General features: G+C 45.5%; 1 protein-coding gene across 5 annotated transcripts in view; it reads right to left on the minus strand.

The window, feature by feature from the left end:
- Positions 1-3,584: 3,584 nt before the first annotated feature.
- LOC135260458 (galactose-binding lectin l-1-like) overlaps positions 3,585-16,173 on the minus strand; it is a 41,431-nt gene continuing 28,842 nt past the window's right edge. For 2 of the 5 annotated variants that reach the window (XM_064345679.1, XM_064345680.1), the window contains exons 3-5: positions 11,035-11,114; positions 10,755-10,926; positions 3,585-3,968 (exon numbers count right to left, since the gene is read on the minus strand). In XM_064345679.1, coding sequence (XP_064201749.1) covers positions 3,822-3,968; positions 10,755-10,926; positions 11,035-11,114 — 399 coding nt within the window. In that variant the 3' untranslated portion in view covers positions 3,585-3,821. Of the gene's footprint in view, positions 3,969-10,754; positions 10,927-11,034; positions 11,115-11,462; positions 11,509-12,052; positions 12,211-16,173 lie in introns of those variants that run through there. The other 3 variants (XM_064345677.1, XM_064345678.1, XM_064345676.1) reach the window with 2 other exon arrangements.

The raw sequence follows: 16,173 nt of genomic DNA on the forward strand, positions 1-16,173 counted from the left end.
CCCGCAACCCTCATACAGCTTTGGCCACATTTTTAGCCCCAAACTATCACCCTATCTCTCCCTATGTCTAGAGTAAGTTACTGCCGAAAATGGAAGCATCAAGACCACACTTTAAAAAACGTGAGGGAGGCTCCGGACAACTATCTGCAGAAACCGGACAGTAAAAATGAGTGAATGAATGAATGAATGAATGAATGAAGGCACTTTTATCTAAAAGTTAAGTGTTGAATACGTAACAAGAAACAAAACTACTCAGATTGGAATCACTCCAATTATAATCCAACTAGCTAGCTTTATACTAAATAGCAATGACTGAAGGAACACTTGTATTAGGAAATAATTTGTTGATCTCAGAACAGAATACAACCAAAATTGAAATGATAAATGGACGGCATTTATATAGCGCTTTTATCCAAAGCGCTTTACAATTGATGCCTCTCATTCACCAGAGCAGTTAGGGATTAGGTGTCTTGCTCAGGGACACTTCGAAACGCAGGGCGGGGATCGAACCGGCAACCCTCCGACTGCCAGACAACCACTCTTACCTCCTGAGCTATGTCGGAATCAGATCAATAATGTTCGAACAACAGATAATGTTAGCATGCAACAATAAGGAAAAAACCATCTAACTACAATAATATTTTCTCATGGGAGGTTGAAAAACCACACAAAAACCTCAGCAAGACAGAGGCCAAATGATCTAACCGGCTAGTTTGACAGCCGAGTGCATAACGGAGAGAAACAGAGGAAAAGCCCTCCTGTCCCCTAACGGCAACAAGATTTTCACCTTAGGAGCAAAACAGTCTTACCTTACTTGTAATATGGAGTTTAGAAAAAAACAAAAAAACATATCAAATACACACTTGAAAGCACGATACAACCCTGTAACAAACTTCTTCAAACAGCCCTCACTCTTTCCACCACAAACAGGAAGTGCGTGACAGACACGAGCAAGAGAGCAATCAGATCGCCTACAGCCTACAGATCGCCTATTGCCAACAGTAATACGGCAGATTCTTCGGAAATCATTCAGAATAACAGTCCGCTTTCGCAAACGTGAGAAATGCGCATCTCTAAGTTTGTTTTCAAACCTAGCGACGTTTTGACATGTAAAAATACTCATTCGTTATAATCATAATCCCATTTTCTTTTCTAGAGTGACGATTACGCGTAAAAGCCATAAATGTGAAATACCAAGATCACTCTGTTTTAGGAGCATATAAAACTGATTCCAACATCTTTGTCACAATTAACAGGTCATGTTACTTCTGAGGTGTTCTTACAACTCTAGATATGCTAGTTTATCCTTTAACACTTAGCCAGTAGGCTATGTGGCGTGGGTCTAACTATGGTGTGATGCAGTGGGCATGAGTAATGTACTATATATGCCCAGTGCTATGAAAATGAATTGTGTATATCATGTATACATCATCAGAAAATTCTGTGGATACAGAATAACGTCATTCTGATTTCCTAAGACTTTCTACCACATAGAACTTCATTGAAAATGAGATATCAATATATCATGACAAATGATTGCCAGTTTTTCAACAATTCTATAGAATACTAATTAGGTCAATTAAGTCCCCGATGCTTGATAAATGCACCCGGAATCTGGGGAGGCTGTAGATCAGAGGAGCAGCAGTGTTGTGGAGGAGCTGCAGGGGTCTGATAGTGGAGGCAGGGAGGCCAGCGAGGAGGGAGGTGCAGGAGTCCAGATGGGAGGTGATCAGCGCCTGGACTAAGAGCTGGGCTGAGTAGGTGGTGAGGAAGGGGCGGATTCTCTGGATGTATTACACAAAGAATGTGCACGCCATACAAACTGCCATGATGTTCTCAGAGAGGGACAGTCTGTTGTCCAGTGCCACTCAGATTCCTAACAGATGAGGAGGGTGACACTGTGGAGCCATCCAGGGTGAAGGACAGGTACAGCAGGGGGAGGACTTGTATTTATAGGAGATTCTTGAACAGTCTCTCATGGAAGAATGGTGCTGTATCCTTCCTGAAGAACTGCAGATACAGCTGGACTCTATGCTGTGGCAGGTATATATGAATATGTATATTTGTGCTTACACCTTTTTGGCCACTGCTTTTAACTACAGAATGGGAACCTGGTTATAAACAAAGCCAGAATAATGAAAGTGATGATTCCACGAAATGATTGAAATGAAGAATGAGGCAGCTCTTCGTTAGGACTGTTTTCCTCATCAAACAAAAAGGGTGACAACAAAAGCCCAGAACCCAGGTTGTGAATGCGGAGGTGCTCACCACTGAATGATGGTGAGTCAAGGCTGACATCTAGTGGTGCTTCTAGTGAAATGCAGCAGAGCAAAGAGCAGCGGGGGTGATTTCAGAAACCACAGAGCAGTGGTTCAGTCTCGGCAAAGAGCCTCTCTGTCTTCCCATTGGTTCTCTGTCGCTCTGGGTCTTCTCATTGGCCATAATATTTGCGTGCGTGTGATCTCATTTTTTTAACCATATAAATGTGGAAGTTAGAAACATAATTCGTAGACAAGGAAAGAGTCCAATCTGCCAAAGAAATATTTATTTATGAATGAATATATTTTCCATAGAGTATGTTTGATAAACACAGAATGACTTTTCTTGAGTGGCTCAGATACTGAAAGCACTCACTCCAAGAGCAAGATGACCCACTGTGAGTCTGACAGGACAACCAGGCTTTCTTTAACCACTTTTGGAGCCACTTTCTTAAACTGTTATTAAGCCAAAAGATGAAGATGGACATTTACTTTTTTCCAAATTAAAAAGAAGAAATAATTATTATCACATTATATAAGCCAAATTATTCTTTTTCTGTGCATGTCCGTGTGGCCACTAGTTAGGGAATTGCAGTTGTGAGGTGCACGTTCAGTGAGGTGAAAGTTCAGGTTCCAGGTCCCTCAACATCACCTCCTTTTATGGAAAAACCTGACCTGAATGTCCTCAGATAACATCCAGCTGAGTTAATGAAGAATGTGTGAAATGTAATCGGTATTAAAGATCCAGAATAAACACCATTAACTAGCCTAAAAAATACTGTAAACCATGTTTATCCTGTTCTGACTGAAGGGTGAATTTGAGACAGTCACATGCCGATGTTTCACCCCTGGGAGCAAGATGCAGCAGTTCTGGGTTTGCACCGTCGTTTGCCGCTTGGAGAGAGAGAGAGCGCTCCCATACCAACGCAAAAAATTCATAAACACCTTCACCCTTCCCTCTCACGGGTTCTGAGCGAAATCAATGAACTAAAACAATAAAAACAATTACAAAGACAAAACAAAAACAGCTTTTCAGCTGACCAGATCCACTAGCTTTTTTGAAGAAGCGAAAACTTAGAAACATGCTCTCTCAGTGTGTACTCCCAGTCGCGACCCCAAACTGTAGAGAGGAACACACCTTTAAGCACCTGGGCTGATTGGTTAACGCAGCCCAGGTGCATGTGCTCTCTCCACCAGCCAGTGGGGCTGAGACCAATCCGTTCCACTGGACCTAATGCTACAGTGACCCTTAAAGTGTGTTGATGCACAAGATCTGTAGTAAGAACTGGACCCCCCTCCCCCCAAAGAACAGCCACACACGATGAGTAAATTTGCTCATGAGAGATTTATTATTGATGCTGGAATGATTCTCATACTCAGTGAGTTTGGACAGACGCCAGAGGGGGTCTGTTAAATGTTGCAGAGAAGCACAAGATTAAAGGCACTGATGTCTGGGAGAGACAAAGTGCAGTCATAGCACAGCTGTAGGAAGGAAGCAGGAAGCAGAAGCAGATCAGCAAATCAGGAGCCAAAAAGGGATGGCTAGCAGCTCCTGATTGGTCTTTAGTTCACATGTATGCGTTTGACTGTGACATCTCCTTCAATCCAAATGTAATCATATTCTTTGTCACCCGGACGGTTGGGGAACTGCACCACATGGCCATTATGTTGATTAATGTAAAATTTGTCATCGGCGAAGATAATGGTCACCTGGAAGAGAGGAGGAGAGATCATAGGAAAGTTAAAATGAGGCTGGGGAGAGTAGCAGGAGAGTTAAGTTACCAAAGAAGAAACAGTCCCGTTCACATAGAACTCACTACAACTGCAGTATAAAACAATTAAACAAGCCAATGAGTGATCTAAGTATAAATATTGTGGCGTGGATCGGGGCATGCCCCCGCAGTGCCCCTCCCAGCCGGATGGTCATCAGCTCAAACCTACCACTAGGCTCGCAGTTCAGGACCCAGGACAGCACCACTCTGCGAAGCCCAGCCACAGGACCCTGGAGAGCGGCAACCGGGAAATTCCCCAACTCCCTCATTGGCATTCATCACACCTGAAGTCAATGAGGCCACACAGCTGCCGCTACTCCAGGGAAACGAGCTGGGAGCTTAAGAGGAGGCCTTTGTCTCCCTTGAGCAGAGGGGGTTTTCGGGCGAGAACAGAGCGGTGAAATATCTGTTTGTAAATTTGCACTTGTTTTTACAGAGCCAGCGGAGACGCGGGACCACATCCCTCTTCGCGCTTCAAAGAGGGATCCCCTAAGCTGTCTCCGGGTCGTCACTACTTTAATTTCAGTTATTTTACTTTACTTTAATTTAATTTAAAGAAGAAACTTTTGTTGTTGAGTACGGCTGTGAGTTGCGTGCTTAATTTGGTTTGATTAAAGAGCCCTGTTGGGCTATTTTTCCCCAAACCTCCGGTCTGTGTATTTCTGTGCCGCCCCGCCTGCACCGTCACACCCAGTACGGTGCCACAGTGGTGGAGAATGCGGGCATAGGCACGGAGTAATAGCAGACTGCAGCTAACTACCCCGAGCTCGAGTATTACACTCGTTCTCGCGGTAGAGTTAAAAAAAAAAAAAAAAAAAAAAAATTTTTTTTTTTTTTTTGGTTTGTTTGTTTCTTCCCCCCCCCCCCTTTCATTAGTCTTGTGTTCCCCAATTTAGCTGCGACATGGAGGACCTCTTACGGGCGCTCGTGGAGGCTAACCTGGGACAACAACATGCTGCCCAGGTCATGGCTGAACAGGTCATCCGGCTCACCGAGGTGGTCCAGGCCCACAGCGCATCGGCCGTACCGCTCCCGGGTAGCAGGACGAAGGCTAAGGATGTCCTGACAAAAATGACTGAAGCCGACGACGTGGAGGCCTACCTCCACACCTTTGAGCGGGTGGCCGAGCGCGAGTTATGGGATCCCCGGGAGATGGCAGACACCCTTGCTCCCTTCCTCACCGGCGAGGCCCAACAAGCATACCAAGACCTGGGCGCAGCAGAAGCCCGGGACTACCACAGGCTGAAGAGGGAGATACTAGCCAGAGCCGGTGTATCCCCCACATCCGCTGGACAACAGGTCACCACCTGGGCCTACCAACCGGGGGTCAACGCGCGCAGCCAGATGGCGTCACTCCGGAGGCTGGTTACCCGTTGGCTCCAACCTGAACGCCTGTCCGTGGAGCAGATCCTCGACCGGGTCGCCATGGATCGGTACCTCCGGGCATTACCGCATGAGGCAAAGAAGCTGGCCGGACAGCATTCACCACAGAGCCCTGAGGACCTGGTGGAGCTGGTGGAGCGAGTCGAAGCCACGCAAGAGATGCTGAAGGCAGGACCGACCGAGCGCTCCCTCTTCCGTCCCCAGACTGGAGGTGACCGGAAGCCGACCCCACCGGACTCGGCCCAGGCCCGAGGGAAAATACCCACCCTGCTGCCCACCTCTGGAAAGTCGCCCTCAGATGTGTCCATGCCCACCGACCCGGCCCCCATTCCAGCTCGCTTGCCCCATGGACGGAGTTGCTTGCCTGCGGAGCAATTCGACGCCCTGTACCAGGCTGCCAGAATTGTCCAGAGGGGGGGCAGAAGAGCCCGAAGGAAGGGAACCGGGTCATGGCCCCGACGAGCCAAACCTCGTGTCCATCCATCAGGCCAACCCTATTCTGCCTGGCTGGGAGAACGGGTTGGAGTAAGCGAGGTGGCAGAAGAAGCTGATGGGGAAGGTGAGCTCGTACCCCCCTTAACGATGTCCAATCTCCCTCCCCAGGCACAGCGTAAAGGACAGTTTGGCACCGCGCAGGTCCAGGATGACCGGTTGCGCCACTGCTGGAGCCAGGTGCGGGTCCTTGAAGGGGTAAAGAGGGGAGAAGGACCCCTAGAAGCAAATTACTTCTCGGTGCAACACGGGCTGCTATACTACAACACCACGAGACGGGAGAAGTCCGGGAGCTGTTGGTCTTACCCCGCCAGTACGTGGCCACCGTCCTACAGCTGGCCCACACACACATCCTGGGAGCTCACCTGGGCATGCAGAAGACCCTAGAGCGGGTGGCAGACCGCTTCCACTGGCCAGGAATGCGCAGAGCGGTGGAGGATTACTGCCGCAGTTGCGAGGTGTGCCAACGCACCTCCCCGGTAAGGCCACCACCCGCCCCTCTAATCCCTCTCCCCATTATAGAGACCCCCTTCGAGAGGATCGGCCTGGACCTGGTCGGACCCCTGCCCAAGTCAGCCCGGGGACACAATTACATCCTGGTCATCCTGGACTATGCCACCCGCTATCCGGAAGCCGTGCCCCTCCGCGTCGCCACCTCCAAGGCCATTGCTCGCGAGCTGGTGCACCTCGTCAGCCGGGTCGGCATACCAAAAGAAATTCTTACGGACCAGGGCACTCCATTCATGTCCAAGATAATGGCGGACACATGTCACCTGCTGCGAGTACAACATCTCCGTACGTCAGTCTATCACCCGCAAACGGATGGGCTGGTCGAGCGGTTCAACCAGACGTTGAAGCGGATGCTCCGGAAGATCGTCGCTGCTGACGGCAAGGACTGGGACCAGGTCCTGCCGTATGTGCTCTTCGCCATTCGGGAGGTGCCCCAGGCTTCCACTGGCTTCTCCCCTTTTGAGCTACTGTATGGGCGGCGGCCGAGAGGACTCCTGGACCTCGCCAAAGAAGCCTGGGAGGAACAGCCATCACCGCACCGGAGCCTGGTCGAACACGTAGAGGAGATGCGCTCCCGCATATCAAGTGTCATGCCAGTGGTGCGAGAGCACATGGTGGAAGCACAACGCGCCCAGCAGCGGACATATAATCGGCCCGCCCAACCCCGAGAGTTCCGGCCAGGTGACCGTGTCCTTCTACTCGTACCCACCCCTGAAAATAAGTTTCTAGCCACCTGGCAGGGACCCTACACAGTCAAAGAGCGAGTGGGACCAGTGAACTACCGCGTAGACCAGCCCGGACGCCGGAAACCGCAGCAGGTGTACCATGTGAATCTGCTCAAGAGGTGGGTAGAGGGTCCTGCAGCAGCAACGGCGGCGATGTTCACCACCGAAGAAACAACCCCTGCGCCCCGGGAGACTGTGCGATATGGTGCTGACCTGAGCCCCCGCCAGGTCCAAGAGGTAAGAGAACTGGTGGACCAAAACCGTGATGTGTTCTCCCCTCTCCCAGGTCGTACCACCTTAACGGAGCACCATATCCGTACGCCAGAGCGCACCGTGGTGAACATACGCCCGTATAGGATCCCAGAAGCACGGAAAGCGGCCGTCGTGGAGGAGATTGAGAGGATGAGAGCAATGGGAGTCATTGAGGAGGCCTGCAGCCCTTGGTCGAGCCCCATAGTCCTCGTGCCTAAACCCGATGGCTCCCTGCGCTTCTGTAACGACTTCAGACGTCTCAACGCTGTGTCCGACTTTGACGCGTACCCCATGCCCCGGGCGGATGAGTTACTCGAGCGACTGGGTGAGTCTCGCTTTATTACAACCCTGGACCTAACCAAAGGTTATTGGCAGGTCCCCCTCACCCAGTCGGCCAAGGAGAAGACTGCCTTCACCAGCCCGGTGGGCCAGTTCCAGTATCGGGTCCTGCCGTTCGGGCTCCATGGGGCACCAGCAACGTTCCAGCGCTTGATGGACGTCGTACTCCGGCCACACCAGCGCTATGCAGCAGCCTACTTGGACGATGTGGTAATCCACTCCCGCACTGGGCTGTCCACCTGATTCATGTCCAGGCTGTTTTGGGGGCGCTGCGACAAGCTGGCCTCACCGCCAATCCCGCCAAGTGCTGCATAGCGCAAAACGAGGCACAGTATCTGGGCTACACCATCGGTCGGGGCCTGCTCAAGCCCCAAGATAAGAAGGTGCAGGCTGTGAAGGACTGGCCCCGGCCGCCACCAAGACCCAGGTACGTGCCTTCCTGGGGTTGGCCGGGTACTACAGGCGTTTATCCCTCATTTCTCCTCCACAGCCGCTCCCTTATCTGACCTCACACGAAAAGGGTCACCAGAGAAACTGCTGTGGGGCCCCAGAGCAGGAGAGGGCGTTCCAGGACCTGAAGGCCGCCCTGTGCTCGGACCCGGTCCTCCATACCCCGGACTTCGACCGGCCCTTCCTGGTCCAAACGGATGCGTCGGAGACGGGGGTGGGCGCGGTTCTGTCCCAGGTACACGGCGATGAGGAGACCCCGTGTTATTTCTGAGCCGTAAGCTCCGCCCGAGTGAATCCCGGTATGCTGCTGTGGAGCGCGAGGCCCTTGCCATTAAATGGGCCCTCTCCGCACTCCAGTACTACCTGCTCGGGCGGAAGTTCACTCTGGTTACAGATCACGCGGCCCTCCAGTGGATGGCCCGGGAGAAGAACACCAATGCCAGGGTGACCCGCTGGTTCCTGGCACTCCAGCCCTTCGACTTTGAGGGGTCCACCGTCCGGAAGGCTCCATGGGAACGCTGACGCCCTGTCCCGCCTGCACACTCTGGGCGGCCGCGGCAAGCACTGGTGGCGGTTCGCTTAGGGGGAGGGATGTGGCGTGGATCGGGGCATGCCCCGCAGTGCCCCTCCCAGCCGGATGGTCATCAGCTCAAACCTACCACTAGGCTCGCAGTTCAGGACCCAGGACAGCACCACTCTGCGAAGCCCAGCCACAGGACCCTGGAGAGCGGCAACCGGGAAATTCCCCAACTCCCTCATTGGCATTCATCACACCTGAAGTCAATGAGGCCACACAGCTGCCGCTACTCCAGGGAAACGAGCTGGGAGCTTAAGAGGAGGCCTTTGTCTCCCTTGAGCAGAGGGGGTTTTCGGGCGAGAACAGAGCGGTGAAATATCTGTTTGTAAATTTGCACTTGTTTTTACAGAGCCAGCGGAGACGCGGGACCACATCCCTCTTCGCGCTTCAAAGAGGGATCCCCTAAGCTGTCTCCGGGTCGTCACTACTTTAATTTCAGTTATTTTACTTTACTTTAATTTAATTTAAAGAAGAAACTTTTGTTGTTGAGTACGGCTGTGAGTTGCGTGCTTAATTTGGTTTGATTAAAGAGCCCTGTTGGGCTATTTTTCCCCAAACCTCCGGTCTGTGTATTTCTGTGCCGCCCCGCCTGCACCGTCACACCCAGTACGGTGCCACAATATCTAAATCTACATGCCGCAGCTCTTGATCTTCATTTATTTTATGTATGTTTAATTCCATTGCTGTAAGAACTTATTTCACATAATTGGTCTTGAATAAAAATCATAATGTAGTAAGAGATTAAGTAGTATATGAGTTGAATGATTTAACACTGAATAATTTGGCTGGAATATTTCTCATGAAGCTCTGCTGTGTGGGTACATTATTTCTGCCCTCCCCCCTTAAAGGGTCCATGTCTCTAACATGCAGGGTTGTGAAGGGCAGTTTTCCTGAGAATGGAGGCTAAAGATTTCTGGGTGAAGTGTCTCATCTCATCGTATTATGCAAGTGCTTTTGCTTTAGTAGTTGCAGCAGGTTCAGCATCAGGGTATTTCAGATGGGCAGGTGTTTAAGGTCACTTGACTTTGCAAATGTTATTTACATGAATATGATAAGACATTGAAGAACTCTGCACACATTAAAATAGTTTAGATCACCAACCGAGGGTGGAGTAATTTGTTATAACAATCTAAGATATGGGGGGGGGGGGGGGCAGTGCCCCTCAGTGCCCCCCTATGATGCCGATAACAAATTGCAGACTGATCGGTTGAATACGGGTACAGAGGACTGAACAAAGTGTGACGGTGCGGGTGCTGGGACCCAGGCGCAGAGTGGAAAAAACACGAAACTCAAAAGGGAGAAAATTAACAAAGACTTTACTTACAGAAAGGCAAACAAACAGGGAACAGAAAGGACACGAAGGGCAAAAACACAAACTCAAAAAATATCTAAATAAAACAGAAAACAAGAGGAACTCACAAACATGGGCAGGGCAGAACACAGGCAGGTAGAGGACAAGGGCAGGTCAAACAGAGCACAAGGGCAGGTCAAACAAAACAGGCAGGTATAATACGGTCAGGAAACAAACACAAACAGATAAAAAACGCAGGCAGGTACAATGGGTCTGAGGAAACGCAAATCGGGAACAAACACCAGCAGGGCAGAACACGGGAAGGCAGAGCACAAGGGAAGGTCAAACAAAACACAGTCAGGCACAAAATACAAGCAGGTACATACGGTTTGCAACATTGGAAACAAACACAAGAAGGCAGGTACGTGAAAGTCGGGAAACAAACACAAGGAACCAGCACCCGAGTCAAGGGAACAGAGAACTTAAATAGACAGGGGTAACAAGACACAGGTGAACTCAAAAAACAATCAAACCAGAAGGAGGGGATAAGACACAGGTGGGAACAATGATGGGATAACGAGACAATGAAACAATCATACAATTAACAGGGGGGGAGCAGGACACAAAACAGAAGTGCCGCCTTCTGGCGGCCCAACAGGGGAAACACAGACAGGAAAACAGGACCATGACACAAAGTCTCCTCACCTCAAACTCCATCCTCAGCCGGAAAGGGAAGTATTTCTCTTTCACTTCTTCTTGCCAGCACCCATCCTTACAGGAGTTAATAACGGTGACTTCTTGGTCACCACCATAGTGGAAGCGCGGGTTAAAGTGCAGTGCAATGTTTTCTTTGGAGTGGCCCACATTGATCGAGAAACTGGGAGAGAAAGAAACACACATGGATGGATGATCATGGATGAAGGTGGGAAAAGATTTAGCGAGAGTGTAAACTGTCCTAATAGAGACAGAGGCACCAGTGACTCACCGGGAGCAACACGGTTTGGTGACTCCTGTGACCTTCAGTTCCATTCCTGACTCGAAGGCCATATTTTTCAACTCCACATCCTGTTTAAAACAGGAAACTTTTAACATGTAAATGTATCTGCATTTCACATACTGACTTTTTCACTTGTCTTGGACAGTAGACATTAGAAACCATCCCACAGTTTAATCAGCAGGGAGGCAGAACTGTGTAAGGAATCTCCTGCATGTTAGACAGAGCTGGGGCCAGCAACACACTGAGACACAAGGACTGAATAACTATCAAACAATTAACAAAATAACCTCTCCCTTAACTTTATCTATTGTGCAAGTATCTTCTTTATGTCACGTTAACATTATATCAATGATAAGACAAACCTGGATATTCTATTTTTCAGCTTTAAAAAAAAATCCAAAATCCTTCACACTTACGCTCATCTTGGCGGTTCAGTTGCTGAGTCTGCACTGTTGTATGGCTCTGGTTACAAAGCAAAGCAAAATAAAATGTGTGATTTTAGTATTTATGAGCTTGTGAGACAATTAACTAGCTTGGACAAGCTCTAACGAATCAAATCAATGGCTGGATCCTTCTGAGTGTGTACTGAGCACTGCCGATGGAAATCATAAGCTTCTTTTGCAATTTCTTACTGGGAATAACCTTGCCTAACCTAAGCCTAACTCCTCCTCCTGTGCATGTGTGTGTGCGTATGTATGTATGTATGTACATATATATATATACATACATATATAAATATATATATATATATATATATATATATATATATATATATATATATATAAGCACGTAAGAAAAAGACACCCAAATTCATATTTGACAAATGTATATTTCATAAATCACATCATTTGTTAGAACTTACCTTGATGTAAAAGATTATAGAATACAGGCTTCAGCTACACATAACTAATGGCAGAAAGGTAATATTTATCTATCCCATGGTGAACACTGCCATTTTTATAAAATGGACGCATTGTAAGACAGGCTTCTCTGCACTTGATCTCACCTGCTCAGGTAAGTGGCTGGGTGTGGTCACAGGTGGAGGTCTCAGGCTGGTGTAGAGCTGAAGATCAGAGGTATTCTGGATGCCCTTCTCTCTGTGCACCTGGCCTTATATTCTCTCTGGGGATAAAGGTGTGGCCAGTAATCGCTCATACGTTTGGGGAAGTCACAATTTCTAAGAATAATTCACTTCACAAGATTAAATTTCAAGTCGTCACACTCATGGTCTCATTGGAAATGTAAGGCATGATGAAATATTTGTGATATTATTGCATTGTAACGTGCTTAATGCATGCCATACACTCATTTGGCATTGTATGTGAAATGCAAATGGTGCTTTCATGGTAAAAATAGTACAACATTCATTTTAAAAAATATGTTTTGAAACACACTGGAAACTATTACTTTCAAGCTAGGCTTTTGCCATACATACAATACATTCTATAAGTTCAGTAGCATAATTACAGACTATAGCATGCATTTCAATGTGGGCATGCAATTAGACTGCAGTACGCACAGTCAATGGAAATTAAATTGAACTACATTTCAATTAGTTAATTAAGCCATTAATGCTTTGGGCATTTATTGATTTACAGTTATCCAGTAACTGCAATAAATTAGACTCATGTTAATGAAATTCACTATATCTAACATGTGCAGAAAATACACTACATACATCCATCCATAATTGATACCCACTTATTCCTGGTCAGGGTTGTGGCAGGTACTGTAGCCTATCCCAGCATGCATTGGACCACCCAGAACAGGGCTGCCCAATCCTGTTCCTGGAGATCTACCATCCTGTAGATTTTCATTTCCATCCTCATTTGGCACACCAGTGTCTACTATTAGCAGTTTAAGGAGGTGTGCTTTGTTAGGGCTGGAGCAACTAACACAGAGCAACTAACACAACTTTCTCATTTTTACGTAGTATCCATTTTGGGTTTGCAAAAAGGCCCTTTGCAGACTCCAAAAGAACACTTGGTAACTAACAAAACAATACCATGGGTCTTCAGAGGTGTAAAATACTGTATATTGTATGCTTTATTCTTATGGAAGAAGTGTGCTAGCTTTTGACCATGGCCCCTAACAGCCGCTTCCACAATTCAGGTTTTCTTGCCTTCTCCGGGACACGGGAAAAGTTGTCTCAGATGTGAGAGTTGAAATCCTTCTAGACAGAATCCTCCACCGGGCATTCCCAACATACTCTCACTACATTTTTGGGCCTACCTGGTCTGTCTCGCAGCTTCCCCCACCATCGACTAACTGCCACCACTCTGTGAATCATGTCACTTTAAATCCCCGCTTTCATGGCACTCATGTTACATGTACCCCCATTCCAGCACTTTTGGTAATTTGTATTTGTCCTAATATTGTAGCTTGTTCTTCTCTCTAAATTGGCTTGGCATCAGTTAGGTCAGAATAGTGTTCACTGTGTGAACTGAACTGTGTCCTTGGCTAGAAATAGCTGTACGAAATGAGTATCGTACCTTATTGAACCTGTGTTTTGTAGTTGTCCATGACCATGAAATGCACTTTTGTACGTCGCGTTGGATAAAAGTGTCTGCTAAATAAATGTAATGTAATGTAATGTAAACAATGTGAACTCATCAAATTAAAGCTACATACAGGGTATAATGCATTTACTTTGGTGGATATATAGGCCCCATCAGGTGTGGCTGACACACTTGGTGACTTAGCTGCTTTCTTGTTTCTTCTTATATTGACTCTGAAATTATTATCTTGGGAGATTTTAACTTGATTGGCTATGTGATGTCTCTGATAAATTTAAGGAATTTTGTTTGGATCTCAATTTAATTCAGATAATTACTGAACCAACTAGACCTACAGTGAAAAATCCGGCTAAATTGACCTAATCCTGTGTAATAGACTAGAAAAAATGTGAAAGAAATGTGAGTGGTGTGTTCAAATGATGTGTTAATAATCACTGTCCTATTGCATGTTTCAGAAGCATTAAAGGAAGAGAAGCACAACCTCGGTTCATAAATAAGAGAAACATCAGGAATTTTAATGAGCGACCCTTTATGCATGATCTTTACCATATTGATCTGCATCATTCTGCTCAAATATCTGATGCTGAATTAGCTCTGACTTCACTACATGTACACTTAACACATTGGCCACTTTTAACAGACATTATATTGCTGCTGGACATCTTTTTGAGATGGAAAAGGATAACATTTCTGTGGGACAAAATCCTCCCTTGTCTGAACTTTCCATGACCTCCTATGATGGTGATTTTACTTCTCATTTTGCTCTTACTCCTTTTGCTTTTTATACATTTTTGTTGCACTTTTTTTGATTGACAAACCACTGGACCGGATTGTCTGGATCCACAACTTGCTGCCCTGTAGATTGCAGAGCACTTATTACATATTTTAAATCTGTCTATTACATCAGGACATATTCCAAATATGTGGAAAGCTGCTCCAATTGCATGAAGGAGGTGATTAGTTTAATCTTAATAATTACCATCCAGTTTCTAATAATAACAAATATTCAGAAAAATATAACATTTAATTTACTGTAAATCTTAAACCTTGTTTTCAGAAAATAAATATTTATTTTCAAAAAATATTTTTAGGTTACATCATACATCTTAGTTTTCTAAGATGTCATTAATATATCTGTTTTTAATCACAAATCTGAGTTTAAAAGTTAAGTATTTAACAAAAATATTTATTATATCTTAAATTTTGGATTTCAAATTAAATATGTAGCTTTATATTAAAACCATGATTTGACATTTAACTTCATGTTTATTTTGCCACAAATTATGGGCAAAATATTTAGCCCTTCATTTCAAAATGAGCATTTCTACTTTACATGCATTGGATACAGTTTGCCATACTGATCTAGGCTGAATCTTTATCTGCGCCGATTGATTCATTGGTATGTGTTCATTGATAAAATAATAATTTGGCTATTTCCTTCTGACCTCAGCTGTCTCCGAATTAGAATTTACATAATTATCAACTCCGGTCTATGGAAGTGATACTCTTTAAAGTCCCTTGTCCCTCTACTGAATTCAGAAAGCTGGGCTTGAGATATTTTGTATCTTATAGTTGGAACAATCTGAAAAAAAATCTTAAAGTAGATAAATTAATTTAATTTCATGATTTTAAACGTGTAATTCATGACTGTATGAGTGAAGTATGATCCTGCTGTTCACCTCAGCTTTGTTTTTTTAGTTCTGTTATACTATTGTTTCATTTCCCATTTGATGCTTGTAAGTTCTTTGTCAATTGTGTTGTTGGGCAATTTTGTGTTTTATGTTTTAATCCCCCTTGGAATAGTGATTTTGATCTGAATTTGGTGTTCCTGGTTACCTGAAGGTTGACTAAATGAAATAGATTTGAACATTTAACTCCATATTTATTTAATTCCAAGTCTTGGTGAAAAATGTAAATATTTACCCAAAAATAAATATTTGTTTAAATTTTCTGTTCCACATTAAATATTTAGCTTTTATCTTAAATTTTGGTTTTTATTGAAAGCTATAACAAATCTAACAGATTTAATCCAACACAAATTTTAGTTAAGAATTTATATATTTAACCAAAAATAAATATTTATTCATATTTTCAATCTTATCTCATATCTTAAACTAAAACTAAATTTGTCCATTTAAATCTTTTGAGAGATATGGTAATTAGTCCCACCACTTAGTGACTGGCATCCAGTGGAGGGAGGAGGAGAAATGTCTTGCTTTAGTGATGGGGATACTTGAGGGTCCTCTAACGAGGATGTGAAACTTCACCTTACAAGGACTATATAAATTCATGTTTGGCACAGACTACTTATATACAGTCAGCTCCATGTTTGGGACAAAGTCATATTTTCTTTTATTTTCACAGTATTTCTCCACAGTATTCCACAATTTTAGTTTAGTGTAATCAAACAATTCACATGTAGGTAAAGTGCACATTATCAGCTTTTATTTAAGGGTATTTTTATGCATTTACATTTCACCAAATGAAAGCTTACTAAACACACAGAAAGTATTTATGCACACAAAGTTGACTTTTGTAGAGTGTATTCCCATCTTACAATTGCACCGTTGAAGTTAAAATGTCACATTACATATATAACATGACTAGTCAG

The sequence above is a fragment of the Anguilla rostrata genome, chromosome 8 (assembly GCF_018555375.3).
Source record: "Anguilla rostrata isolate EN2019 chromosome 8, ASM1855537v3, whole genome shotgun sequence".
Lineage (NCBI taxonomy): Eukaryota > Metazoa > Chordata > Actinopteri > Anguilliformes > Anguillidae > Anguilla > Anguilla rostrata.